Source organism: Oenanthe melanoleuca, chromosome 21 (genome assembly GCF_029582105.1).
Source record: "Oenanthe melanoleuca isolate GR-GAL-2019-014 chromosome 21, OMel1.0, whole genome shotgun sequence".
In the NCBI taxonomy this organism is placed as follows: domain Eukaryota; kingdom Metazoa; phylum Chordata; class Aves; order Passeriformes; family Muscicapidae; genus Oenanthe; species Oenanthe melanoleuca.
Genome location: NC_079354.1, coordinates 6,091,752 through 6,117,997, shown reverse-complemented (window position 1 = coordinate 6,117,997; position 26,246 = coordinate 6,091,752). Strand labels below are relative to the sequence as shown.

Here is a 26,246-nt window from a genome sequence, read left to right as displayed (position 1 = left end):
AGGGTGCCGCGGGGCGCAGCGGGCAGGGCGGCGGTGGAGGGCGGGGGGTACGAACGGGAACCTCGGCGGTGCCCGGGGGTTGCTGAGGGGATCCCTGAGGTGAGGAGGAGGAGGAGGAGGAGGAGGAGGGAGGGGGAACGGGCGGCGACCCCCGGGGCGGGCGGCGAGCGCTGGGTGGGGCCCATTGTTCGCGGAGAGCCGGGGGGGGGCAGCGGTTCCTCATGGAGTCACCGAATTTTCCAGGGAAATCAGCGCTGGGGGGGTCGGAGAGGATTGAATTTTTAATTTTAGGATTTTAAATCCCCCCCCCCCCTCTTCTTCCTCCTCCTTGCCCAGCTGGTTTTGCTGCGTTTGGAAAATAATTTTGTTTTCTTCCCCCCCCCCCCCCCCCCCCCCCCCACCCTGAAACTTTGGGTGTTTTATTTCCTAATCATTCAACTCGGTTTAAGACAATTTTTTCTTGCCAATCTGAGATTTTTGGGGTCGTGGGTATTTGGTGTTATTGTTTGGGTGGGATTTTGCTGGCTAAGCTTCCCCCAAATGCACATCCCAATAATATGGGTTTGATGCATCATTTTGGGCTGAAAAAACCCCAAATTGGCCATGGAAACATTGGGATTGTTGAGCTACAGGGAAGATGGAAAGGGAATATTTCCAAGGGATGGAAATATTTAATTTTACATTTCTATTTATTGAATATTTTATATTTCTAGAATATTTTATATTTAATTAATAAGCAATCCCTCCCTGTGAGGAGGAAATCCCATCCCTGGAATGTCCAAGGCCAGGCTGGGACAGTACAAGATGTCACTTTAAATGACATATAAATACCTTTAAAATTTACCTTTGAAAATTCAAATTACCCTTGAGATCCCTTCCAGCTCCATCCCAATAATATGGGTTTGATGCATTATTTTGGGGTGAAAAAACCCCAAATTGGCCATGGAAACATTGGGATTGTTGAGCCTGGAGAAGGGAAACTTTGGGAGCTATAGGGAATATTTCCAAGGGATGGAAACATTTAATTTTACAATTATAATTTATATTTAATTAATAAGAAATCCCATCCCTGGAATGTCCAATTTGCAAGGTGTCCCTTTAAAATTTACCTTTGAAAATTCAAATTACCCTTGAGATCCCTTCCAGCTCCATCCCAATAATATGGGTGTGATGCATTATTTTGGGGTGAAAAAACCCCAAATTGGCCATGGAAACATTGGGATTGTTGAGCTACAGGGAAGATGGAAAGGGAATATTTCCAAGGGATGGAAATAATTAATTTTATATTTATTTAATTTATTATATTTATTTATATTATTAAATATTTTATATTTAATTAATAAGCAATCCCGTGTGAGGAGGAAATCCCATCCCTGGAATGTCCAAGGCCAGGCTAGGACAGTACAAGATGTCACTTTAAATGACATATAAATACCTTTAAAATTTATCTTTGAAAATTCAAATTACCCTTGAGATCCCTTCCAGCTCCATCCCAATAATATGGGTTTGATGCATCATTTTTGGGCTTAAAAAACCCCAAATTGGCCATGGAAACATTGGGATTGTTGAGCTACAGGGAGGATGGAAAGGGAATATTTCCAAGGGATGGAAACATTTAATTTTATACTTTATATTTAATTAATAAGAGATCCCATCCCTGGAATGTCCAATTTCAGGCTGGGACACTGCAAGGTGTCCCTTTAAAATTTACCTTTGAAAATTCAAATTACCCTTGAGATCCTTTTTAACCCACCCCATTCCTTTACCCCATCCCCAAAGCGTTTTTTCCCTGTGGAATATTCATTTCTCCTCCTGATTTTTAATGCTGCAAAGAGCAGAAGGTGTCCCTGCAGTAAATATTCATGAATGTTTGCTCAAGGTGCAGCAAATCCTGGCTTAAGGTGGCTCTGATTAACCTGAGGTTTTTAATTACTCAGCTCTTACAAAACCCCAGCCGTGCAAGGGAAGCTGGAAAAACGAGTCTTGCTCCTGCTGGGATTAAAATCAAAAATAAAAAAAAAAATTCCATTTATTTCTGCACTGAAATACTTCCATTCTGCACTGAAATAATTCCATTTATTTCTGCATTGAAATAATTCCATTTATTTCTGCACTGAAATAATTCCATTCTGCACTGAAATAATTCCATTTATTTCTGCACTGAAATACTTCCATTCTGCACTGAAATAATTCCATTTATTTCTGCACTGAAATAATTCCATTTATTTCTGCATTGAAATAATTCCATTTATTTCTGCACTGAAATAATTCCATTCTGCACTGAAATAATTCCATTCTGCACTGAAATAATTCCATTTATTTCTGCACTTAAACCCTTCCATTCTGCACTTAAACCCTTCCATTCTGCACTGAAATAATTTTATTTATTTCTGCACTTAAACCCTTCCATTCTGCACTTAAATATTTCTATTCTGCATTTAAACTTTTCCTTTCTGCTCTCAAACCCTTCCATTCATCTCTCTGTTTTATTTCTGTTCTTAAAACACTCTCATTCTTCTCTCAGTTTCATCATTTCAACCTTTAAAACCCTCTGGTTCTGCTCTCAATTTTATCATTTTAATGTTTTAAACTCTTCCATTCTTCTCTCAGTTTTATCATTTCAGCTTTTCCTCTCAGTTTTATCATTTCATCTTTTAAAACCTTTAATTCTTCTCTCAGTTTTATCATTTCCAAATTTAAAACACTCTCATTCTTCTCTCAGTTTTATCATTTCCACATTTAAAACCTTTTCATTCTGCTCTCAGTTTCATCATTTCAACCTTTAAAACCCTCTGGTTCTGCTCTCAATTTTATCATTTTAATGTTTTAAACTCTTCCATTCTTCTCTCAGTTTTATCATTTCAGCTTTTAAAACTCTTCCATTCTGCTCTCAATTTTATCATTTTAATGTTTTAAACTCTTCCATTCTTCTCTCAATTTTATCATTTCACCTTTTCCTCTCAGTTTTATCATTTCATCTTTTAAAACCCTTTAACTCTTCTCTCAGTTTTATCATTTCCACATTTAAAACCTTTTCATTCTGCTCTCAGTTTTATCATTCCAGCTTTTAAAACCTTTTAGTTCTTCTCTTAATTTTAACAATTCCACATTTAAAACCTTTTCATTCCTCTCTCAGTTTTATAATTTCAACTTTTAAAACTCTTTAATTCTTCTCTCAGTTTTATCATTTCCACATTTAAAAACCTTTCATTCTTTCATCATTCCAACTTTTAAACCCTCTCTGGTCCTGCTCATTTTTATCCTTTCAGCCTTTCCAACCTTTGACTTTTCTCTCAGTTTTATCCTTTTTCAGATTTTTTTTTTTTTTTTCCCTTCAGAATTCAGCAGCTTTTGGGCTGTGATGTGATTTCAAACCCAGGGAATTGTGAATTTCAGGAAGAATTTTTCTTTTCCAGCTGATAATTCCCAAGCTCCAGCAAGAAAAACACTGATAATGCAACAAAAAAAAAAAAACAAAACAAAAAAAAAACTGTAAAGAGAATTAAAATATTTTTGCTTCCAGGAGTGGGAGGAAAACTCTCAGTGTTCCTCAGAGTTGTTTTTTTTTGCTTTTGAGAAGAACAAGAAGCAAAAACTCCCTGATGGGATCTGAGCTGGCAGAGATTTGGGACCAGTGGTGGGAAATTCGGTGGAAATTAAACTGGGTAGAAATTCAGTGGAAATTCAGTGGAAATTTGGTTAAAATTAGATACAAATTCGGTGGAAATTCAGTGGAAATTTGGTTAAAATTAGATACAAATTCGGTGGAAATTCAGTGGAAATTTGGTTTAAATTAGATACAAGTTCGGTGGAAATTCAGTACAAATTTGGTTAAAATTAGATACAAATTCGGTGGAAATTCAGTGGAAATTCAGTAGAAATTCACCAGAAATGTGATTGACATTCAGTGGAAATTGAGTAGAAATTCAGTGGAAATCTGGTTGAAATTCAGTTTAAATTCAGTGGAAATTCAGTGGAAATTCACGAGAAATGTGATTGACATTCAGTGGAAATTGAGTAGAAACTCAGTGGAAATCTGGTTGAAATTCAGCTGAAATTCAGTGGAAATTAGGTGGAAATTCAATTAAAATTAGGTACAAATTTGGTAGAAATTCAGCAGAAATTTGGTAGAAATTCAGCAGAAATTTGGTGGAAATTCAGTGGAAATTCATTAAAAATACCCCAAATATTTGAAGTGTTCAGGAGCTTTTTGAGCTCAGCTTTGCTCTCAAAGTGGTTCAATAAAAACAAATCAAATGTTTCCAAATTGCCTCTGCCTGGTGGAAATCGAAATTATTGGCAGCTGGAAATAAAAATTATTGATCCAGGGGCTGGGCTCAGAAATCCTCACTGCTTTAGCCTGGTTTATTCTGATTTATCCTATTTATTTATCCAGATTTATCCAGGTTTATTCTGATTTATTGTGATTTATCCTGATTTATTTATCCTGGTTTATTCTGATTTATTTATCCTGATTTATTCTGATTTATTTATCCTGATTTATCCTGAATTATTTATCCTGATTTATCCAGGTTTATTCTGATTTATTGTGATTTATCCTGGTTTATTTCTCCTGGGTTTATTTATTCTGATTTATCCTGATCTATTTATCCTGATTTATTTATCTTGATTTATCCTGATTTATTTATCCTGGTTTATTCTGATTTATTTATCCTGATTTATCCTGAATTATTTATCCTGATTTATCCAGGTTTATTCTTATTTATTATGATTTATTCTGATTTATCCTGGTTTATCCTGGGTTTATTTATCCTGATTTATTTATCCTGATTTATTTATCCTGATTTATTTTCCTGATTTATGTGTGCTGGTTTATGCTGGTTTATCCTGATTTATTTATCTTGATTTATCCTGATTTATTTATCCTGGTTTATTCTGATTTATCTATCCTGAATTATTTATCCTGATTTATTCAGGTTTATTCTGATTTATTCTGATTCATCCTGGTTTATTTATCTTGATTTATCCTAATTTATTTATCCTGGTTTATTCTGATTTATTTATCCTGATTTATTCAGGTTTATTCTGATTTATTGTGATTTATCCTGATTTATATATCCTGATTTATCCTGAATTATCCTGATTTATCCTGAATTATTTATCCTGATTTATTCAGGTTTATTCTGATTTATCCTGATTTATTTATCCTGATTTTTCCTGATTTATTTCAGGGATGGAAATCCAGCCAGGACTGAGCAGCCTGGGAGGCTCCAGCACCTCAAAGTGATTTTTTTTTTTGTTTTTCTACCCCAAATTTTCCCTTTATTATGAGCTGTCCCTCAAGGATATTGTTCTAGGTAAGAACAATTGATTTATTTCAATAATAATTTCATTTAATTGTGATTTTTTTAAAATAAATAATCCTTATCTCTATTTCCTTACTCTTTGAACAACCAGGTAGTGACAAAAATCTAAATAATAATTTAATTTATTCTATTTTAGAATAATCCTTTTTCATCTCTATTTTCTTACTCTTTAAATCATCAGGTAGTGACAAAAATCTAAGTAATAATTTAATTTTAGTATTTTTTTTTTTCAAATAAATAATATTTTTTAATCTCTGTTGTCTTGCTCTTTGAATCATCAGGTAGTGACAAAAATCTAAATAATAATTTAATTTTATTTTATAACAACCCTTTTTCATCTATGTTTTCTTACTCTGAATAATCAGATATTGTCAAAAATCTAAATAATAATTTAATTTTAATATTTTTTTTTAATAAACTATCCTTCCTTATTTGGGTTTTCTTACTCTTTGAATCATCAGGTAGTGACAAAAATCGAATGAATAATAAATAAATAAAAATAAAAATAAAAAATAAAAATAATAATAAAAAAATAAATAAAATAAAATAAAATAATAATAATAATAATAATAATAATAATAATAATAATAATAATAATAATAATAATAATAATAATAATAATAATAATTTTTAATAATAATAATTTTTAATAATAATAATTTTAAATAATAATTTATCTCCAGGCCTGGGCATGGAGGTGCCCTAGGGAAACAGAATTCTGGTGAATGATGAAATAATTTGAATTTCTTGCTGATTTCTCTCCAGATTTCTGCTTTTCCTGCCATGGAGGTGCCCTTGGTGCTTCTCCTCACCAGGCTCGTGGCAGAAATCGCTGGAAAATCCACAGAAAACTCAGTGGGTGCAAGGGAATTTCCCCTCCAAATTATTTTATTTTATTTTATTTTATTTTATTTTATTTTATTTTATTTTATTTTATTTTATTTTATTTTATTTTATTTTATTTATTTTATTTTATTTTATTTTATTTTATTTTATTTTATTTTATTTTATTTTATTCTTTTATTCTCTTCTATTCTTTTAGTCTCTTTTATTCTTTTATTTTATTTTATTCTATTTTATTTTATGTTATTTTATTTTATTTTATTTTATTTTATTTTATTTTATTTTATTTTATTCTATTCTTTTATTCTCTTTTATTCTCTTTTATTTTATTTTATCTTTTTATTCTCTTCTATTCTTTTAGTCTCTTTTATTATTTTATTTTATTTTATTCTCTTTTATTTTATTCTCTTTTATTTTATTCCATTCTCTTTTATTTTATTTTATTCTCTTTTATTTTATTTTATTCTTTTATTCTCTTCTATTCTTTTAGTCTCTTTTATTCTTTTATTTTATTTTATTATCTTTTATTTTATTCTCTTTTATTTTATTCTCTTCTATTCTATTCTATTTTATTTTATTATTTTATTCTCTTCTGTTCTTTTATTCTCTTTTATTCTCTTTTATTTTATTTTATCCTTTTATTCTCTTCTTTTAGTATTTTATTTTATTTTATTTTATTTTATTTTATTTTATTTTATTTTATTTTATTTTATTCTCTATTTTATTTTACTTTATTCTCTTTATTCTTTTTTTTTATTATTATTTTTTTAATTACTGAGAATTTTTCTGGGAATTTCTCTCCTCAGGTGCCAGAGCCAGAATGTTGTGTGGAAATGTTGGATTCCAACAGCTCCTGCCCCGAGAGCCAGCAGTGCAGCCCAGGTGGGAATTCTGGGAATAAATCCGTGGAATTCTGGGAATAAACCCTTGGAATTCTGGGGATAAATCCTTGGAATTCTGGGGATAAATCCTTGGAATTATGGGAATAAACCTATGGAATTCTGGGGATAAATCCGTGGAATTATGGGGATAAACCCATGGAATTCTGGGGATAAATCCGTGGAATTATGGGGATAAACCCATGGAATTCTGGGAATAAATCCGTGGAATTCTGGGAATAAAGTCATGGAATTCTGGGAATAAACCTATGGAATTCTGGGAATAAATCCATGGAATTATGGGGATAAACCCATGGAATTCTGGGGATAAATCTGTTGAATTTTGGGAATAAATCCTTGGAATTCTGGGGATAAATCCATGGAATTCTGGGAACAAATCCTTGGAATTCTGGGGATAAATCCTTGGAATTCTGGGAGTAAATCTGTGGAATTCTGGGGATAAATCCGTGGAATTCTGGGAATAAACCCATGGAATTCTGGGAGTAAATCCTTGGAATTATGGGAATAAACCTATGGAATTCTGGGGAAAAACCCATGGAATTCTGGGAATAAATTCATGGAATTCTGGGGATAAATTCATGGAATTCTGGGAATAAAGTCATGGAATTCTGGGAATAAATCTGTGGATTTCTGGGAATAAAGTCATGGAATTCTGGGGATAAATCCATGGAATTCTGGGAATAAATCTGTGGAATTCTGAGGATAAATCCTTGGAATTCTGGGGATAAATCTGTTGAATTTTGGGAATAAATCAGTGGAATTCTGGGGATAAATCCATGGAATTCTGGGGATAAACCCGTGGAATTCTGGGCATAAATTTGTGGAATTATGGGAATAAATCAGTGGAATTCTGGGAATAAATCCATGGAATTCTGGGGATAAAGCCATGGAATTCTGGGGATAAATCTGTGGGATTCTGGGGAAAAACCCATGGAATTCTGGGGAAAAACCCATGGAATTCTGGGGATAAATCTGTGGAATTCTGGGAACAAATCCTTGGAATTCTGGGGATAAATCCATGGAATTCTGGGGAATAAATCCATGGAATTCTGGGGATAAACCCGTGGAATTCTGGGCATAAATCTGTGGAATTCTGGGAATAAATCACTGGAATTCTGGGGATAAAGCCATGGAATTCTGGGCATAAATCCTTGGAATTCTGGGAGTAAATCTGTGGAATTTGGGAATAAATCTGTGGAATTCAGGTTTGGAAAAACCCTGGGAAATAATTTATTTATTTACTTTTCCTGGGATGAACACAGGGAATGAACACTGGGATAAACCTTGGGATAACATTGGGAATAAATCTTGGAAAAAAGGTTGGGAATGAACCTTGGGATAAACACTGGGGCCTTGGAGAATTCCAGGAATTAAAAATTCCCAGATATTTTTTTGGGGGCAGGATTCAGGAATTGTCAAAATTCCATTCCCATGTTTTTTGGGCAGGGTTCAGGAATTCTCAGGAATTTTTAGGAATTCCATTCCCATGTGTTTTTTGGGCAGGGTTCGGAAATTTTTAGGAATTTTTAGGAATTCCATTCCTGTGCTTTTTTTCAGGGTTCAGGAATTTTGAGGAATTCCATTCCCATGTTTTTTTTGGGCAGGGTTCAGGAATTTTTTGGGAATTTTTTGGGAATTTTTTGGGAATTTTTTGGGAATTTTTTGGGAATTCATGCCCTGTTTTCTCAGGCTGTTACCGGCGCTGGAACGAGGACGGCAGCAGCAGCTGCGTGCAGTGCAGGAACAGCACCGGGGGGCACTGCAGCAACGGTGGGACCGTTAATTAATCGTTAATTAATCATTAATTAATCATTAATTAGCTCAGTAATTAACGCTCATTGATTGGGCACAACCTCAGTGCAGTGCAGGAACAGCACCGGGGGCACTGCAGCAACGGTGGGACCGTTAATTAATCGTTAATTAATCGTTAATTAATCGTTAATTAATCATTCATTAATCATTAATGGACGCAGTAATTAACGCTCATTGATTGGGCACAACCTCAGTGCAGTGCAGGAACAGCACCGGGGGGCACTGCAGCAATGGTGGGATCGTTAATTAATCATTAATTAGTCATTAATTAATCATTAATTAGCTCATTAATGAACGCAGTAATTAACTCATTAATTAACACTCATTGATTGAGCACAACCTCAGTGCAGTGCAGGAACAGCACTGTGGGACATGGCCTGAGCAACTGAAGGGGCAGTGAGATCATTAATTAATCAATCATTAATTAACTCATTAATTAACTCACTAATTAACGCTCATTGGCTGGGCACAACCTCAGCAACTGCAGGAACGATGAGCTCCTTAATTAACTCATTAATTAATTCATTAATTAATGCACATTGACTGGGCACAACCTGAGTGCAAGGATGGTGAGCTCGTTAGTGCTCATTAATTAATTCATTAATTAACATTCATTGCCTGGGCACAGCCTCGGGGGAATTTGGGAATTCAGGGATTTGGGGAATTTGGGAATTTTAGAATTCAGGGATTTTGGGATTTCAGAATTTGGGGGTTTGGGAATTCAAGGATTCGGGGATTTGAGGATTTGGGGAATTTGGGAATTCAGGGATTTGGGAAATTTGGGAATTCAGGGATTTGGGGATTTCAGAATTTGAGAATTCAGGAATTTGGGAATTTGGGAATTCAGGGATTTGGGGAATTTGGGAATTCAGGGATTTGGGGATTTCAGAATTTGGGAATTCTGGGATTTGGGGATTTCAGAATTTGGGGATTCAGGGATTTGGGAATTCAAGGATTCGGGGATTTGAGGATTTGGGGAATTCGGGGATTTGGGGATTCAGGGATTTGGGGAATTTGAGAATTCAGGGATTTGGGGATTTCGGAATTTGGGAATTCAGGGATTTTGGGGAAATTGGGAATTCAGGAATTTGGGATTTGAGGATTTGGGGAATTGGGAATTCAGGAATTTGGAGATTTTAGAATTTGAGAATTCAGGAATTCGGGAATTCAGGGATTTGGGGAATTTGAGAATTCAGGGATTTGGGGATTTCAGAATTTGGGGATTTGGGAATTTGGGAATTCAGGGATTTTGGGGAAATTGGGAATTCAGGAATTTGGGATTTGAGGATTTGGGGAATTGGGAATTCAGGAATTTGGAGATTTTAGAATTTGAGAATTCAGGAATTCGGGAATTCAGGGATTTGGGGAATTTGAGAATTCAGGGATTTGGGGATTTCAGAATTTGGGGATTTGGGAATTTGGGGAATTGGGAATTCTGGGATTTGGGTGCAGGAAGGGACAGCAGTTTTGGGTTCCAATCCTGAGTTTTTGTCCCCAGGCAGCCGAGGGAGCAGCTCCCCCCTGAACCTGAGCACGGCCACGCCCCAGATCCAGAGCCTGGGTGAGGAACTGGGAGCAGGGGGGAAAGGGGAAATGGGATTGGGGAGGGAAAATGGGATTTGGGGAGGGTAAAATGGGATTTGGGGGGGAAAAATGGGATTGGGGAGGAGAAAATGGGATTGAGGGGGGAAAAATGGGATTTAGGGGGGAAAATGGGATTTAGGGAGGGAAAAATGGGATTGAGGGAGGGGAAAATGGGATTTAGGGAGGGGAAAATGGGATTTGGGGAGGGGAAAATGGGATTGAGTGGGGGAAATGGGATTTGGGGAGGGAAAATGGGATTGAGGGGGGAAAAATGGGATTTGGGGAGGGGAAAATGGGATTTAATGGGGGAAAATGGGATTTGGGGAGTGAAAAATGGGATTTGGGGAGGGAAAAATGGGATTTGGGAAGTGGAAAATGGGATTTGGGGAGGGGAAAATGGGATTTAATGGGGGAAAAATGGGATTGAGTGGGGTAAAAATGGGATTTAATGAGGGAAAAATGGGATTTAATGGGGAAAAATGGGATTTAGGGAGGGAAAATGGGATTGAGGGGGGAAAAATGGGATTTAGGGAGGGGAAAATGGGATTGAGGGAGGGAAAATGGGATTAAGTGGGGTAAAAATGGGATTTAATGGAGAAAAATGAGATCTATTGAGTTAAAATGGGATTTAATGAGTTTAAAAATGGGATTTAATGAGTTCCAAAAGGGATTGGATTGGGGAAAATGAGTTAAAAAGGGATTGGATTGGGGAAAATGGGATTTTTGTGAGTTAAAAATGGGATTTGGTGAGTTAAAATGGGATTGAGTGGGTTAAAAATGGGATTGAGTGGGTTAAAAATGGGATTGAATGGGGAAAAATGGGATTTAGGGAGTTAAAAATGGGATTTAATGGGGTAAAAATGGGATTTAGTGAGTAAAAAATATGATTTAGTGAGTTAAAAATGGGATTGGATTGGGGAAAATGGGGTTTAAAAGAGATTTAATTTGGTATAAAAGGGATTTATTGAGGTAAAATGGGTTTTAAAAGTAATTTCTTGAGTTTAAAAAGGGATTAAATTTGGTAAAATGGGGTAAAAAAGGGATTGGAATGGGTAAAATTGTGTTTAAAAGGGATTTATTTGGTAAAATGACTTTAAAAAGGGGTTTATTGAGTTTAAAAAGTGATTTAATTTGGTAAAATGAGGTTAAAAGTGATTTAATTCGGTAAAATGAGGTTAAAAGTGACTTAATTCAGTAAAATGAGGTACAAAGTGATTTAATTTGGTAAAATGAGGTTAAAAGTGATTTAATTTGGTAAAATGAGGTTAAAAGTGATTTAATTCGGTAAAATGAGGTAAAAGTGATTTAATTCGGTAAAATGAGGTACAAAGTGATTTAATTTGGTAAAATGAGGTTAAAAGTGATTTAATTTGGTAAAGTGGGGTTAAAAGTGATTTAATTCAGTAAAATGAGGTTAAAAGTGATTTAATTCGGTAAAATGAGGTACAAAGTGATTTAATTTGGTAAAATGAGGTTAAAAGTGATTTAATTTGGTAAAGTGGGGTTAAAAGTGATTTAATTCAGTAAAATGAGGTAAAAGTGATTTAATTCGGTAAAATGAGGTTAAAAGTGATTTAATTTGGTAAAATGAGGTAAAAGTGATTTAATTTGGTAAAATGAGGTTAAAAGTGATTTAATTCGGTAAAATGAGGTACAAAGTGATTTAATTCAGTAAAATGATGTTAAAAGTGATTTAATTCGGTAAAATGAGGTACAAAGTGATTTAATTTGGTAAAATGAGGTTAAAAGTGATTTAATTTGGTAAAGTGGGGTTAAAAGTGATTTAATTCAGTAAAATGAGGTAAAAGTGATTTAATTCGGTAAAATGAGGTTAAAAGTGATTTAATTCGGTAAAATGAGGTACAAAGTGATTTAATTCAGTAAAATGAGGTAAAAGTGATTTAATTCGGTAAAATGAGGTTAAAAGTGATTTAATTTGGTAAAATGAGGTAAAAGTGATTTAATTCGGTAAAATGAGGTACAAAGTGATTTAATTCGGTAAAATGAGGTTAAAAGTGATTTAATTCAGTAAAATGAGGTACAAAGTGATTTAATTTGGTAAAATGAGGTACAAAGTGATTTAATTTGGTAAAGTGGGGTTAAAAGTGATTTAATTCAGTAAAATGAGGTAAAAGTGATTTAATTCGGTAAAATGAGGTTAAAAGTGATTTAATTTGGTAAAATGAGGTAAAAGTGATTTAATTCGGTAAAATGAGGTACAAAGTGATTTAATTCGGTAAAATGAGGTACAAAGTGATTTAATTCAGTAAAATGATGTTAAAAGTGATTTAATTCAGTAAAATGAGGTACAAAGTGATTTAATTTGGTAAAATGAGGTTAAAAGTGATTTAATTCGGTAAAATGAGGTACAAAGTGATTTAATTCGGTAAAATGATGTTAAAAGTGATTTAATTCAGTAAAATGAGGTACAAAGTGATTTAATTTGGTAAAATGAGGTACAAAGTGATTTAATTTGGTAAAGTGGGGTTAAAAGTGATTTAATTCAGTAAAATGAGGTAAAAGTGATTTAATTCGGTAAAATGAGGTTAAAAGTGATTTAATTTGGTAAAATGAGGTAAAAGTGATTTAATTTGGTAAAATGAGGTACAAAGTGATTTAATTCGGTAAAATGAGGTACAAAGTGATTTAATTCAGTAAAATGATGTTAAAAGTGATTTAATTCAGTAAAATGAGGTACAAAGTGATTTAATTTGGTAAAATGAGGTTAAAAGTGATTTAATTCAGTAAAATGAGGTAAAAAGGGATTTAATTTGGTAAAATGAGGTTAAAAGTGATTTAATTCAGTAAAATGAGGTAAAAAGGGATTGGATGAGTTTAAAAAGTGATTTAATTTGTTAAAATTAGTTACAAAAGTGATTAAATTTGTTAAAAAGTGACTTAACGAGTCTAAAACCCGAATTTATTAAATTATTAACATTTATGGAATTGATTAAAATTTAACAAAACTCCACTTCAGGCACTTGGAACGACCCAAAAAATGCAGAATTTAATTTTTTCTATAAGCCTTGGATTAAAAGAGATTTTTTTATTCCAAATGAGATTTTTTTTTTTCCATTTTTGATTTTTTTTTAATTTATTTTTTGATTCCCAGGGGGCCCCGAAGTCGCCGCCTCGTTGATTTTGGGAACATTTTTCCTCAGTTTGTTCCTGATCCTTTCTGTGGCTTCTTTTTTCTACCTCAAACGAGCCAATAAACTGCCCCAGGTGTTCTACAGAAGGAACAAAGGTAAAAAAATTAAAAAAAATTAAAAATATTTAATTTCCTGCTCCTTAATGAGCTTTGGTAATTGACAGGAATGGGATTATGGGGAGAAAATTCCCAAATTTTGGAGAAAATTCCCAATTTTTGGAGTAAATTCCCAATTTTTGAAGAGCTAAATCCTGATTTTGTGGGGGAAAAAAAAATCCAATTTTGTGAAGAAAATTCCCCAATTTTTTGGAGAAAATTCCCCAATTTGTGCCAAAAAAATTCCCATTTTCTGGCAAGAAATTCCCATTTTTGTGGAGAAAATTCCCAAGTTTTGTGCCAAAAAAAATCCCATTTTGTGCAAATAAATTCCCATTTTTGTGGAGAAAATTCCCAATTTTTGAAGAGCTAAATCCTGATTTTTGTGGGAAAAATATTCTGATTTATTTTGTTGAAAATTCCCCACTTTTGAGGAGAAAATTCAGATTTTTTTTTTTTTGGAGAAAAATCCCCATTTTGTGGAGAAAATTCCCCAATTTGTGCCAAAAAAATTCCCATTTTGTGCAAATAAATTCCCATTTTTGTGGAGAAAATTCCCAAATTTTGAAGAGCTAAATCCTGATTTTGTGGGGGAAAAAAAATTCCAATTTTGTGAAGAAAATTCCCCCATTTTTTGGAGAAAATTCCCCAATTTTGTGCCAAAAAAATTCCCATTTTGTGCCAATAAATTCCCATTTTTGTGGATGAAAATTCCCAATTTTTGAAGAGCTAAATTTTGATTTTGTGGGAAAAATATTCTGATATTTTTTTGGTGAAAATTCCCCAATTTTTTGGTGAAAATTCCCCAATTTTTTGGTGAAAATTCCCCACTTTTGAGGAGAAAATTCAGATTTTTTTTTAGAGAAAAATCCCCATTTTGTGGAGAAAATTCCCCAATTTTGTGCCAAAAAAATTCCCATTTTGTGCCAATAAATTCCCATTTTTGTAGAGAAAATTCCCAAATTTTGTGCCAAAAAAATTCCCATTTTGTGCCAATAAATTCCCATTTTTGTGGAGAAAATTCCCAAATTTTGTGCCAAAAAAATTCCCATTTTGTGCCAATAAATTCCCATTTTTATGGAGAAAATTCCCAATTTTTGAAGAGCTAAATTTTGATTTTGTGGGAAAAATATTCTGATTTTTTTGGTGAAAATTCCCCAATTTTTTGGTGAAAATTCCCCAGTTTTGAGAAGAAAATTCAGATTTTTTTTTGGAGAAAAATCCCCATTTTGTGGAGAAAATCTCCCAAATTTGTGCCAAAAAAATTCCCATTTTGTGCCAATAAATTCCCATTTTGTGCCAATAAATTCCCATTTTTGTGGAGAAAATTCCCCAATTTTGAAGAGCTAAATCCTGATTTTGTGGGGAAAATATTCTGATTTTTTTTTTGTGAAAATTCCCCAATTTTTTGGTGAAAATTCCCCACTTTTGAGGAGAAAATTCAGATTTTTTTTTTTGGAGAAAAATCCCCATTTTGTGGAGAAAATTCTTCCATTTTCCTGTAAAAAAAAAAATCTCATTTTGTGCCAATAAATTCCCATTTTTGTGGAGTAAATTCCCAAATTTTGAAGAGCTAAATCCTGATTTTGTGGGGGAAAAAAAAATCCAATTTTGTGAAGAAAATTCCCCCATTTTTTGGTGAAAATTCTCCAACTTTGTGCCAAAAAAATTCCCATTTTGTGCCAATAAATTCCCATTTTTGTGGAGAAAATTCCCAAATTTTGAAGAGCTAAATTTTCATTTTGTGGGAAAAATAATCTGATTTTTTTGTTGAAAATTCCCCAATTTTTTGGAGAAAATTCCCCACTTTTGAGGAGAAAATTTAGATTTTTTTCTTGGATAAAAATCCCCATTTTGTGGAGAAAATCTCCCAAATTTGTGCCAAAAAAATTCCCATTTTGTGCCAATAAATTCCCATTTTTATGGAGAAAATTCCCAAATTTTGAAGAGCTAAATCCTGATTTTGTGGGAAAAAAAAAATCCAATTTTGTGAAGAAAATTCCCCAATTTTTTAGTTAAAATTCTCCAATTTTGTGCCAAAAAAATTCCCATTTTGTGCCAATAAATTCCCATTTTTGTGGAGAAAATTCCCAATTTTTGAAGAGCTAAATTTTGATTTTGTGGGAAAAATATTCTGATTTTTTTTTTGTGAAAATTCCCCAATTTTTTGGTGAAAATTCCCCACTTTTGAGGAGAAAATTCAGATTTTTTTTTTTGTAGAAAAATCCCCATTTTGTGAAGAAAATTCCCCAATTTGTGCCAAAAAAATTCCCATTTTGTGCCAATAAATTCCCATTTTTGTGGAGAAAATTCCCAAATTTTGAAGAGCTAAATCCTGATTTTGTGGGGGAAAAAAAATCCAATTTTGTGAAGAAAATTCCCCAATTTTTTTTGAGAAAATTCCCCAATTTCATGGCAAAAAATTCTCATTTTGTGCCAATAAATTCCCATTTTTGGGGAGAAAATTCCCAAATTTTGAAGAGCTAAATTTTGATTTTGTGGGAAAAATAATCTGATTTTTTTTTTGTGAAAATTCCCCAATTTTTTTGTGGAAATTCCCCAATTTTTTGGTGAAAATTCCCCAATTTTTTTGGGAAAATTCCCCACTTTTGAGGAGAAAATTCAGATTTTTTTTTGGAGAAAAATCCCCGTTTTGTGGAGATAATTCCCCAGTTTTGTGCCAAAAAAAATTCCATTTTTTGATAAAACTCTCATTTTGAGCTCATAAATTCCAATTTTTGGAGAAAATTCCCATTTTGTGCTGATAAATTCCCAATTCTTGAATAAATAAATTCTCCAAATGGGATTTTGGGACATTTTGTTGGATTTTGGGACAAAATTCCTTTTTTAACAATAAAATTTTTCCATCCATGGCTGTGGTTTTAGAAAATTAATTTCAATTTAATTTCATTAATTTAATTAATTTAATATTAATTCCAATATTCTTAATTAATCTTTTTTTTTTTCCTCTTTCAGCCTCTGTTCTCCAGCCCAGTGAAACAGTGAGTGAATTCTGGTTCTAATAAAAATATTAAATACACAATTATTTCCTGTTTAATTAATCATTTCCATTTTAATTAACAAAAAATTCCATTTTAATTAATCATTTCCATTTTAATTTACAATAAATTCCATTAAAATTAACAATAATTTCCATTTTAATTAATAATTCCCATTTTAATTAATAATTTCCATTAAAATTAACCATAATTTCAATATTAATTAATAATTCCCATTTTAATTAATAATTCTCATTTTAATTAATCATTTCCATTTTAATTTACAATAAATTCCACTTTAATTAACAATAAATTCCATTTTAATTAACAACAATTTCCATTTTAATTAAGAATTTCCATTAAAATTAACCATAATTTCAATTTTAATTAATATTTCCCATTTTAATTAATAATTTTCATTTTAATTAATAATTTCCATTTTAATTTACAATAAATTCCACTTTAATTAACAATAAATTCCATTTTAATTAAGAATTTCCATTAAAATTAACCATAATTTCAATTTTAATTAATATTTCCCATTTTAATTAATAATTCCCATTTTAATTAAGAATTCCCATTTTAATTAATAATTTCCATTTTATTTTACAATAAATTCCATTTTAATTAACAATAAATTCCACTTTAATTAACAATAAATTCCATTTTAATTAAGATTTTCCATTAAAATGAACAATAATTTCAATTTTAATTAATATTTCCCATTTTAATTAATAATTCCCATTTTAATTAATAATTCCCATTTTAATTAACAATAAACACCTGTCAAAATTTGCTTTTTTTTTATTTTTTTATTTTTTTGACACGGATATTATTGGAATTCTGAAAAAATTTTGGAATTTTTTTCAGGAAAAATTTAAATTAATGAAATTCTAAAAATAATTTATTTTTTTTAAATTAAAACCCTTTAAAATTTGGGATTTTTTTACCATTTTTTTGTTTTCTCCAGGCATCCATGATCTCTCCTCCAGTTTCTTCAGGTGAGGGATTTTTTTTTTTTCCTCTGGAATGTTCTAAAAATAAACAGAAAATTCCCAAAAAATTTTTAGGATAAGAATGGAATGTGCAGAGGGATAAATTTGGGGGTTTTCGTTTGAATTTTGGGATTTTTGGGGTTTAATTTTGGGGTTTATTTGGTTTAATTTTGGGCTTTTTGGGGTTTAATTTGGGGTTTTTTGGGTTTTTTTGGGTTTAATTTGGGGTTTTTTGGGTTTAATTTGGGTTTTTTTGGGTTTAATTTGGGGTTTTCTGGGTTTAATTTTGGGTTTTTTGGGTTTAATTTTGGGTTTTTTGGGTTTGAATTTGGGTTTTGTGGGTTTAATTTTGGGGTTTATTTGGTTTAATTTGGGGTTTATTTGGTTTAATTTTGGGTTTTTGTGGGTTTAATTTGGGTTTTTTCTTTGAATTTTGCAGTTTTTTAGGTTTAATTTTGGGTTTTAATTTGGGTTTTTTGGGTTTTAATTTTGGGGTTTTGTGGGTTTGAATTTGGGTTTTCTGGGTTTAATTTTGGGTTTTTTGGGTTTAATTTGGGTTTTTTGTTTGAATTTTGCGGTTTTTTGGGTTTAATTTTGGGGTTTGTGGGTTTGAATTTGGGTTTTTTTGGGTCTGAATTTTGGGTTTTTTGGTTTTTAGTTTTGGGTTTTGTGGGTTTGAATTTTGGGTTTTGTGGGTTTTGAGTTTTGTGGGTTTAATTTGGGTTTAATTTTTGGGTTTAATTTGGGTTTAATTTTGAGTTGAACTCGAGTATTAATTTGGGTTTTATTTGGTTTAATTTTGGGGTTTTGTGGGTTTAATTTGGGTTTTTTGTTTGAATTTTGCGGTTTTTTGGGTTTAATTTTGGGGTTTGTGGGTTTGAGTTTTTTGGGTTTGAATTTCAGGGTTTTTGGGTTTTAATTTTGGGCTTTTTGGGTTTTAATTTGGGTTTTTTGGGTTTAATTTGGGGTTTATTTGGTTTAATTTGGGGTTTATTTGGTTTAATTTTGGGTTTTGTGGGTTTAATTTTGGGGTTTGTGGGTTTGAATTTTGGGTTTTTTGGGTTTCAATTTGGGTTTTTTGGGTTTGAATTGGGGGTTTTTGGGTTTGAATTTTGGGGGTTTTTGGGTTTTAATTTGTGTTTTTTTGGGTTTAATTTGGGGTTTATTTGGTTTAATTTGGGGTTTTGTGGGTTTTAATTTGGGTTTTTGGGTTTTAATTTGGGTTTTTTGGGTTTGAATTTGGGGGTTTTTGGGTTTTAATGTGGGTTTTTTGGGTTTGAATTTGGGTTTTTTTGGTTTAATTTGGTTTTTTTTGGGTTTAATTTTGGGGTTTTTTGGGTTTAATTTGGGGTTTTTTGGGTTTTAATTTTGGGGTTTTGTGGGTTTGAATTTGGGTTTTGTGGGTTTAATTTTGGGGTTTATTTGGTTTAATTTGGGGTTTATTTGGTTTAATTTTGGGTTTTCTGTCTAATTTTGGGTTTTGTGGGTTTTAATTTGGGTTTTTGTGGGTTTAATTTGGGTTTTTTTGTTTGAATTTTGCAGTTTTTTGGGTTTAATTTTGGGTTTTAATTTGGGTTTTTTGGGTTTTAATTTGGGTTTTTTTGGGTTTAATTTGGGTTTTTTTGGGTTTAATTTGGGGTTTATTTGGTTTGGGGGTTTTTGGAATTAATTTGGTTTTTTTTGGGTTTTAATTTGGGGTTTTTTGGGTTTTAATTTGGGTTTTTTTGGGTTTAATTTGGGGGGTTTTGGGTTTAATTTTGGGTTTTTTGGGTTTGAATTTGGGTTTTGTGGGTTTAATTTTGGGGTTTATTTGGTTTAATTTGGGGTTTATTTGGTTTAATTTGGGGTTTTGTGGGTTTTAATTTGGGTTTTTTTGTTTGAATTTTGCAGTTTTTTGGGTTTAATTTTGGGTTTTAATTTGGGTTTTTTGGGTTTGAATTTGGGGTTTTTTGGGTTTGAATTTGGTTTTTTTGGGGTTTAATTTGGGGTTTATTTGGTTTAATTTGGGTTTTTTTGGGTTTAATTTTGGGGTTTTTTGGGTTTTAATTTGGGTTTTTTGGGTTTGAATTTGGGGTTTATTTGGTTTAATTTGGGTTTTATTTGGTTTAATTTTGGGTTTTGTGGGTTTTAATTTGGGTTTTTTGTTTGAATTTTGCAGTTTTCTGGGTTTAATTTTGGGGTTTGTGGGTTTAATTTGGGTTTTGTGGGTTTGAGTTTTTTGGGTTTGAATTTCAGGGTTTTTGGGTTTTAATTTTGGGCTTTTTGGGTTTTAATTTGGGTTTTTTGGGTTTAATTTTGGGTTTATTTAGTTTAATTTGGGTTTTGTGGGTTTGAATTTTGCGTTTTGTGGGTTTAATTTTGGGTTTTTTGGGTTTATTTTGGGTTTTTTGGGTTTAATTTTGGGTTTTGTGGGTTTGAATTTTGGGGGTTTTTGGGTTTGAATTTGGGTTTTTTGGGTTTTAATTTTGGGGTTTTGTGGGTTTGAATTTGGGTTTTGTGGGTTTAATTTTGGGTTTATTTGGTTTAATTTGGGTTTTCTGGGTTTAATTTTGGGTTTTTTGGGTTTAATTTGGGTTTTTTGTTTGAATTTTGCGGTTTTTTGGGTTTAATTTTGCGGTTTGTGGGTTTGAATTTGGGTTTTTTTGGGTCTGAATTTTGGGTTTTTTGGTTTTTAGTTTTGGGGTTTGTGGGTTTAATTTTGGGGTTTGTGGGTTTAATTTTGGGGTTTGTGGGTTTAATTTGGGTTTTGTGGGTTTGAGTTTTTTGGGTTTGAATTTCAGGGTTTTTGGGTTTTAATTTTGGGCTTTTTGGGTTTGAATTTGGGTTTTTGGGTTTTAATTTGGGTTTTTTGGGTTTGAATTTGGGGGTTTTTGGGTTTTAATTTGGGTTTTTTGGGTTTGAATTTGGGGGTTTTTGGGTTTTAATTTGGGTTTTTTGGGTTTGAATTTGGGGGTTTTTGGGTTTTAATGTGGGTTTTTTGGGTTTGAATTTGGAGTTTATTTGGTTTAATTTGGTTTTTTTTGGGTTTAATTTTGGGGTTTTTTGGGTTTAATTTGGGGTTTTTTGGGTTTTAATTTTGGGGTTTTGTGGGTTTGAATTTGGGTTTTGTGGGTTTAATTTTGGGTTTATTTGGTTTAATTTTGGGTTTTCTGTCTAATTTTGGGTTTTGTGGGTTTTAATTTGGGTTTTGTGGGTTTTAATTTGGGTTTTTTGTTTGAATTTTTGAATTTTTAGGTTTAATTTTGGGTTTTAATTTGGGTTTTTTGGGTTTTAATTTTGGGGTTTTGTGGGTTTGAATTTGGGTTTTGTGGTTTAATTTTGGGTTTATTTGGTTTAATTTTGGGTTTTCTGGGTTTTAATTTGGGTTTTTTCGTTTGAATTTTGCAGTTTTTTGGGTTTAATTTTGGTTTTTGTGGGTTTAATTTGGGGTTTTGTGGGTTTACATTTTGGGGGTTTTTGGGTTTGAATTTTGGGGGTTTTTGGGTTTTAATTTTGGGTTTTGTGGGTTTTAATTTGGGTTTTTTGGGTTTGAATTTGGGGTTTTTTGGTTTAATTTGGGGTTTATTTGGTTTAATTTTGGGTTTTTTGGGTTTGAATTTTGGGGGTTTTTGGGTTTGAATTTGGGGTTTTTGGGTTTGAATTTGGGTTTTGTGGGTTTAATTTTGGGTTTTTTGGGTTTTAATTTGGGTTTTTTGGGTTTGAATTTGGGTTTTTTTGGGTTTTAATTTGGGTTTTGTGGGTTTAATTTGGGGTTTATTTGGTTTAATTTGAGGTTTATTTGATTTAATTTTGGGTTTTCTGGGTTTAATTTTGGGGTTTGTGGGTTTGAATTTTGGGTTTTTTGGGTTTTAATTTGGGGTTTATTTGGTTTAATTTGGGTTTTATTTGGTTTAATTTTGGGTTTTTTGGGTTTAATTTTGGGGTTTGTGGGTTTAATTTGGGTTTTGTGGGTTTGAGTTTTTTGGGTTTGAATTTGGGGGTTTTTGGGTTTTAATTTTGGGCTTTTTGGGTTTAATTTGGGTTTTTTGGGTTTAATTTGGGGTTTATTTGGTTTAATTTGAGGTTTATTTGATTTAATTTTGGGTTTTCTGGGTTTAATTTTGGGGTTTGTGGGTTTGAATTTTGGGTTTTTTGGGTTTTAATTTGGGTTTTTTGGGTTTGAATTTGGGGATTTTTGGGTTTTAATTTGGGTTTTGTGGTTTTAATTTTGGGTTTTTTGGGTTTAATTTTGGGTTTATTTGTTTTAATTTTGGGTTTTGTGGGTTTAATTTGGGTTTTTTGTTTGAATTTTTCAGTTTTTTGGGTTTAATTTTGGGGTTTGTGGGTTTGAATTTTGGGTTTTTTGGGTTTTAATTTGGGTTTTTTGGGTTTGAATTTGGGGTTTATTTGGTTTAATTTGGGTTTTATTTGGTTTAATTTTGGGTTTTGTGGGTTTTAATTTGGGTTTTTTGTTTGAATTTTGCAGTTTTCTGGGTTTAATTTTGGGGTTTGTGGGTTTAATTTGGGTTTTGTGGGTTTGAGTTTTTTGGGTTTGAATTTCAGGGTTTTTGGGTTTTAATTTTGGGCTTTTTGGGTTTTAATTTGGGGTTTATTTGGTTTAATTTGGGGTTTATTTGGTTTAATTTTGGGTTTTGTGGGTTTAATTTTGGGGTTTTTCGGTTTAATTTTTGGGTTTTTTGTGTTTGAATTTGGGGTTTTTGGGTTTAATTTTGCGGTTTTGGGTTTGAATTTGGGTTTTTTGGGTCTGAATTTGGGGTTTTTTGGGTTTTAATTTTGGGTTTTGAGGGTTTGAATTTTGGGTTTTGTGGGTTTTGAGTTTTGTGGGTTTAATTTGGGTTTATTTGGTTTAATTTGGGGTTTATTTGGTTTAATTTTGGGTTTTTTGGGTTTTAATTTGGGTTTTGTGGGTTTTAATTTGGGTTTTTGTGGGGTTAATTTGGGTTTTTTGTTTGAATTTTGCAGTTTTTTTGGGTTTAATTTTGGGTTTTTTGGGTTTTAATTTGGGTTTTTTGGGTTTGAATTTGGGGGTTTTTGGGTTTGAGTTTGGGGGTTTTTGGGTTTTAATTTTGGGGTTTGTGGGTTTAATTTTGGGTTTTGATGGTTTAATTTTGGGTTTGGGGTTAAGTTTGTGGGATTAATTTTGGGGTATGTGGATTTTAGTTTGGGTTTTGTGGGTTTAATTTTGGGTTCTGTGGCTGTAATTTTGGGGTTTGTGGGTTTGGGTTTGGGGTTCAGTTTATGGGTTTAAGATTTGGGTTTCTGGGTTTGGGTTTTGAATTTTTAACTCTGCCTTTGGGGTTGATTTTGTGGGTTTGTGTTTTGGGTTTGTGGGTTTAAGTTTTAGATGTTTAATTTTCCATTTGGGGTTCACTTTATGGGATCAGGTTTTGGGTTTGGGGTTCAGTTTGAGGGTTGAGCTTTGTGGGTTTGGGGTGTTTCATTCTGGTTTGGGGTTCATTGATGGGTTGAGTTTCTGTGTTTGGGGTTGAATTTTAAGACTTTAATTTTGTCCATTCAGGTTTGTATTCCCCACCCCAAACCCCAAACCCACTGCCCCTCACTGCCCAAACCCCAAACCCACTGCCCCTCACTGCCCAAACCCCAAACCCCAAATCCACTGAACCTCACACCCCAAACCCCAAACCCACTGCCCAAACCCCAAACCCACTGCCCCTCACACCCCAAACCCCAAACCCACTGCCCCTCACACCCCAAACCCCAAACCCACTGCCCAAACCCCAAACCCCAAACCCACTGAACCTCACACCCCAAACCCCAAACCCCAAACCCACTGCCCCTCACTGCCCAAACCCCAAACCCACTGCCCAAACCCCAAACCCACTGTCCCTCGCTGCCCCTCACTCCCCAATGTCCCTCACTGCCCCTCGCTGCCCCTCGCTGCCCCTCAGTGCCCCTCACTGCCCCTCAGTGCCCCTCGCTGCCCCCTGCCCCTCGCTGCCCCTCACTGCCCCTCGCTGCCCCTCACTGCCCCTCACTGCCCCTCTGCCCCTCACTGCCCCTCGCTGCCCCTCGCTGCCCCTCACTGCCCCTCACTGCCCCTCACTGCCCCTCACTGCCCCTCACTGCCCCTCAGTGCCCCTCACTGCCCCTCAGTGTCCCTCACTGCCCCTCACTCCCCACTGCCCCTCGCTGCCCCTCGCTGCCCCTCACTGCCCACCCCTCTCCCTTTGGCCGTTCCCAGTTCCGCCATTGTGGGATGTTTCTGTTCCCGGCAGTGCGGAAGCCGCGCTACGTCCGCAGGGAGCGGCCCCAGGGCCCGGCCCCGCCCGGCCCCGCCCCCGGCCCCGCCCACGGCCCCGGGCCCGCCCCCGCCCCCGGCCACGCCCCCGCCGCCAGCAGGGTCAGCAACGTCTGAGCTGAGTGACCTGTCCTGGGACGGGACAGTGGGGACAGCAACGTCTGAGTGACCTGGGACAGTGGGGACAGCAACGTCTGAGTGACCTGGGACAGCAACGTCTGAGTGACCTGGGACAGTGGGGACAGCAACGTCTGAGTGACCTGTCCTGGGACGGGACAGTGGGGACAGCAACGTCTGAGTGACCTGGGACAGCAACGTCTGAGTGACCTGGGACAGTGGGGACAGCAACGTCTGAGTGACCTGGGACAGCAACGTCTGAGCTGAGTGACCTGGCACAGGAGGGACAGCAACGTCTGAGTGACGTGTCCTGGGATGGGACAGTGGGGACAGAAACGTCTGAGTGACCTGTCCTGGGATGGGACAGTGGGGACAGCAACGTCTGAGTGACCTGTCCTGGGACAGGAGGGACAGCAACGTCTGAATCACCTGTCCTGGAGTGTCCTGGGTCAGCAATGTCTGAGTGACCTGGCCCGTCCCAGGACAGGAGGGTCAGCGATGTCTGAGTGACCTGGCCCGTCCCAGGACAGGAGGGTCAGCGATGTCTGAGCTGAGTGACCTGTCCTGGAGTGTCCTGGAGTGCCCTGACCCCATCCCAGAGTGTCCTGGGTCAGCAAGGTCTGACCTGACCCACCCTGGGGTGTCCTGGGGTGTCCTCAGCTGGGTCAGCAACATCTGACCTGAGTGTCCTGAGCCATCCCAGAGTGTCCCAGAGTGACCTGACCCACCCTGGGGTGTCCTGGGGTGCCCTGACCCCACTTTTGGGTGCCCTGCCCCAACTTTGGGGTGCCCTGACCCTAATTTGGGCTGTCCTGACCCCAGTTTGGGGTGCCCTGACCCCACTTTAGAGTGCTCTGACCCCACTTTGGGGTGCCCTGACCCATCCTGGGCTGTCCTGACCCCACTTTGGGGTGCCCTGACCCCACTTTGGGGTGCCCTGACCCTGATTTGGGATGCCCTGACCCACTTTGGGATGCCCTGACCCCACTTTTACCCATGCTGGAGTATCCTGACCCCATCCCAGGGTTTCCTGACCCCACTTTGGGGTGCCCTGACCCTAATTTGGGGTGCCCTGACCCTAATTTGGGGTGCCCTGGCCCCATCCCGTCTCCAGGGGCTCCCTGGGTGCCGCCGTTCCCGCAGGATTTGTGCCAAATTTTCCTCCCCCCGCGGAGGCGGCGCCGGCTCGGGGACGTTTTGGGGACTTTGGGGTTCCTGGTCCTGCTCCAGAGGATGAGGGAGAATTCCCAAGGGGAGAATCCTTTGGGAATTTGGGGGATTTTTCCTGTTTGGAGGGAATCCTTTGGGAATTTGGGGGATTTTTCCCTTTTTGGGAAAAATTCCTGAGGGATTTTGGGGGATTTTTCTTTCTTTGGGGAGAATCCTTTGGGAATTTGGGGGATTTTTCCTTTTTTGGGGAAAATTCCTGAAGGATTTTTGGGGGATTTGTTCCTGCTTTGGGAGAATCCTTTGGGAATTTGGGGATTTTTCCCTGTTTGGAAAGAATTCTTAAGAGATTTGGGGAATTTTTTGTGTTTGGGGAAAATTCCTGAAGGATTTTTGGGGGATTTTTCTTTCTTTGGGGAGAATCCTTTGGGAATTTGGGGGATTTTTCCCTTTTTGGGGAGAATTCCTGAAGGATTCTGGGGGATTTGTTCCTGCTTTGGGGAGAATTCCTGAAGGATTTGGGAGATTTTTTCCTGTTTGGGGAGAATTCCTGAGGGATTTTGTGAACCTGTGGGGAGAATCCTTAAGGAATTTGGGGTTTTTTTTCCTTTGGGATCCAGGATCTATTTTGGGATGGAGACAAAGGGATCCTGCTTTAATTATGCTAATTAACAATTTTAATTAATGATGATTAATTAATGGTGGCAATAATGAAGATGCAGAATCCTTTGGAAGCAAATCCCAGACTGGGAGTGTTTTTCTCTCTCTTGGTGCTCAATCCAGGCCTGATCCCAAATCTGGGAAATTTTTTTTTTTTTTGAGGGGGGGAATTTTTCCAGCTCAATCCTTAGATAAAGAATTCTTCAAGGATTATCCCTCCTTGTGGAAAAATGAGAATTTTTTTTTTTTTTTTTTTTTTTTTTTTCCAGAGGAATTCCCAAATTCCAAGCACCAGCCTCAACATCTCCCATGGATCTTTTCCTGCCTGAGGAATTTT

General features: G+C 35.1%; 1 protein-coding gene and 1 long non-coding RNA gene across 2 annotated transcripts; one reads left to right on the top strand and one right to left on the bottom strand.

Annotated features, from left to right (window-relative positions):
* C21H1orf159 (chromosome 21 C1orf159 homolog) lies at positions 1 to 24,137 on the top strand. Its single transcript, XM_056508334.1, has 10 exons — positions 1 to 99; positions 5,193 to 5,318; positions 6,093 to 6,182; positions 6,977 to 7,052; positions 8,759 to 8,839; positions 10,380 to 10,442; positions 13,578 to 13,712; positions 16,689 to 16,714; positions 17,682 to 17,712; positions 23,943 to 24,137. The coding sequence occupies exons 3-10, from the start codon at positions 6,111 to 6,113 to the stop codon at positions 24,080 to 24,082; spliced, it is 624 nt and encodes a 207-aa protein (XP_056364309.1). The 5' UTR covers positions 1 to 99; positions 5,193 to 5,318; positions 6,093 to 6,110; the 3' UTR covers positions 24,083 to 24,137.
* Positions 23,940 to 24,440, bottom strand: LOC130261791 (uncharacterized). Its single transcript, XR_008842031.1, has 2 exons — positions 24,136 to 24,440; positions 23,940 to 24,097 (listed from the first exon to the last, which is right to left on the bottom strand). It is a non-coding gene; the product is annotated as an uncharacterized LOC130261791 (long non-coding RNA).
* Between the last annotated feature and the right edge of the window lie 1,806 nt (positions 24,441 to 26,246).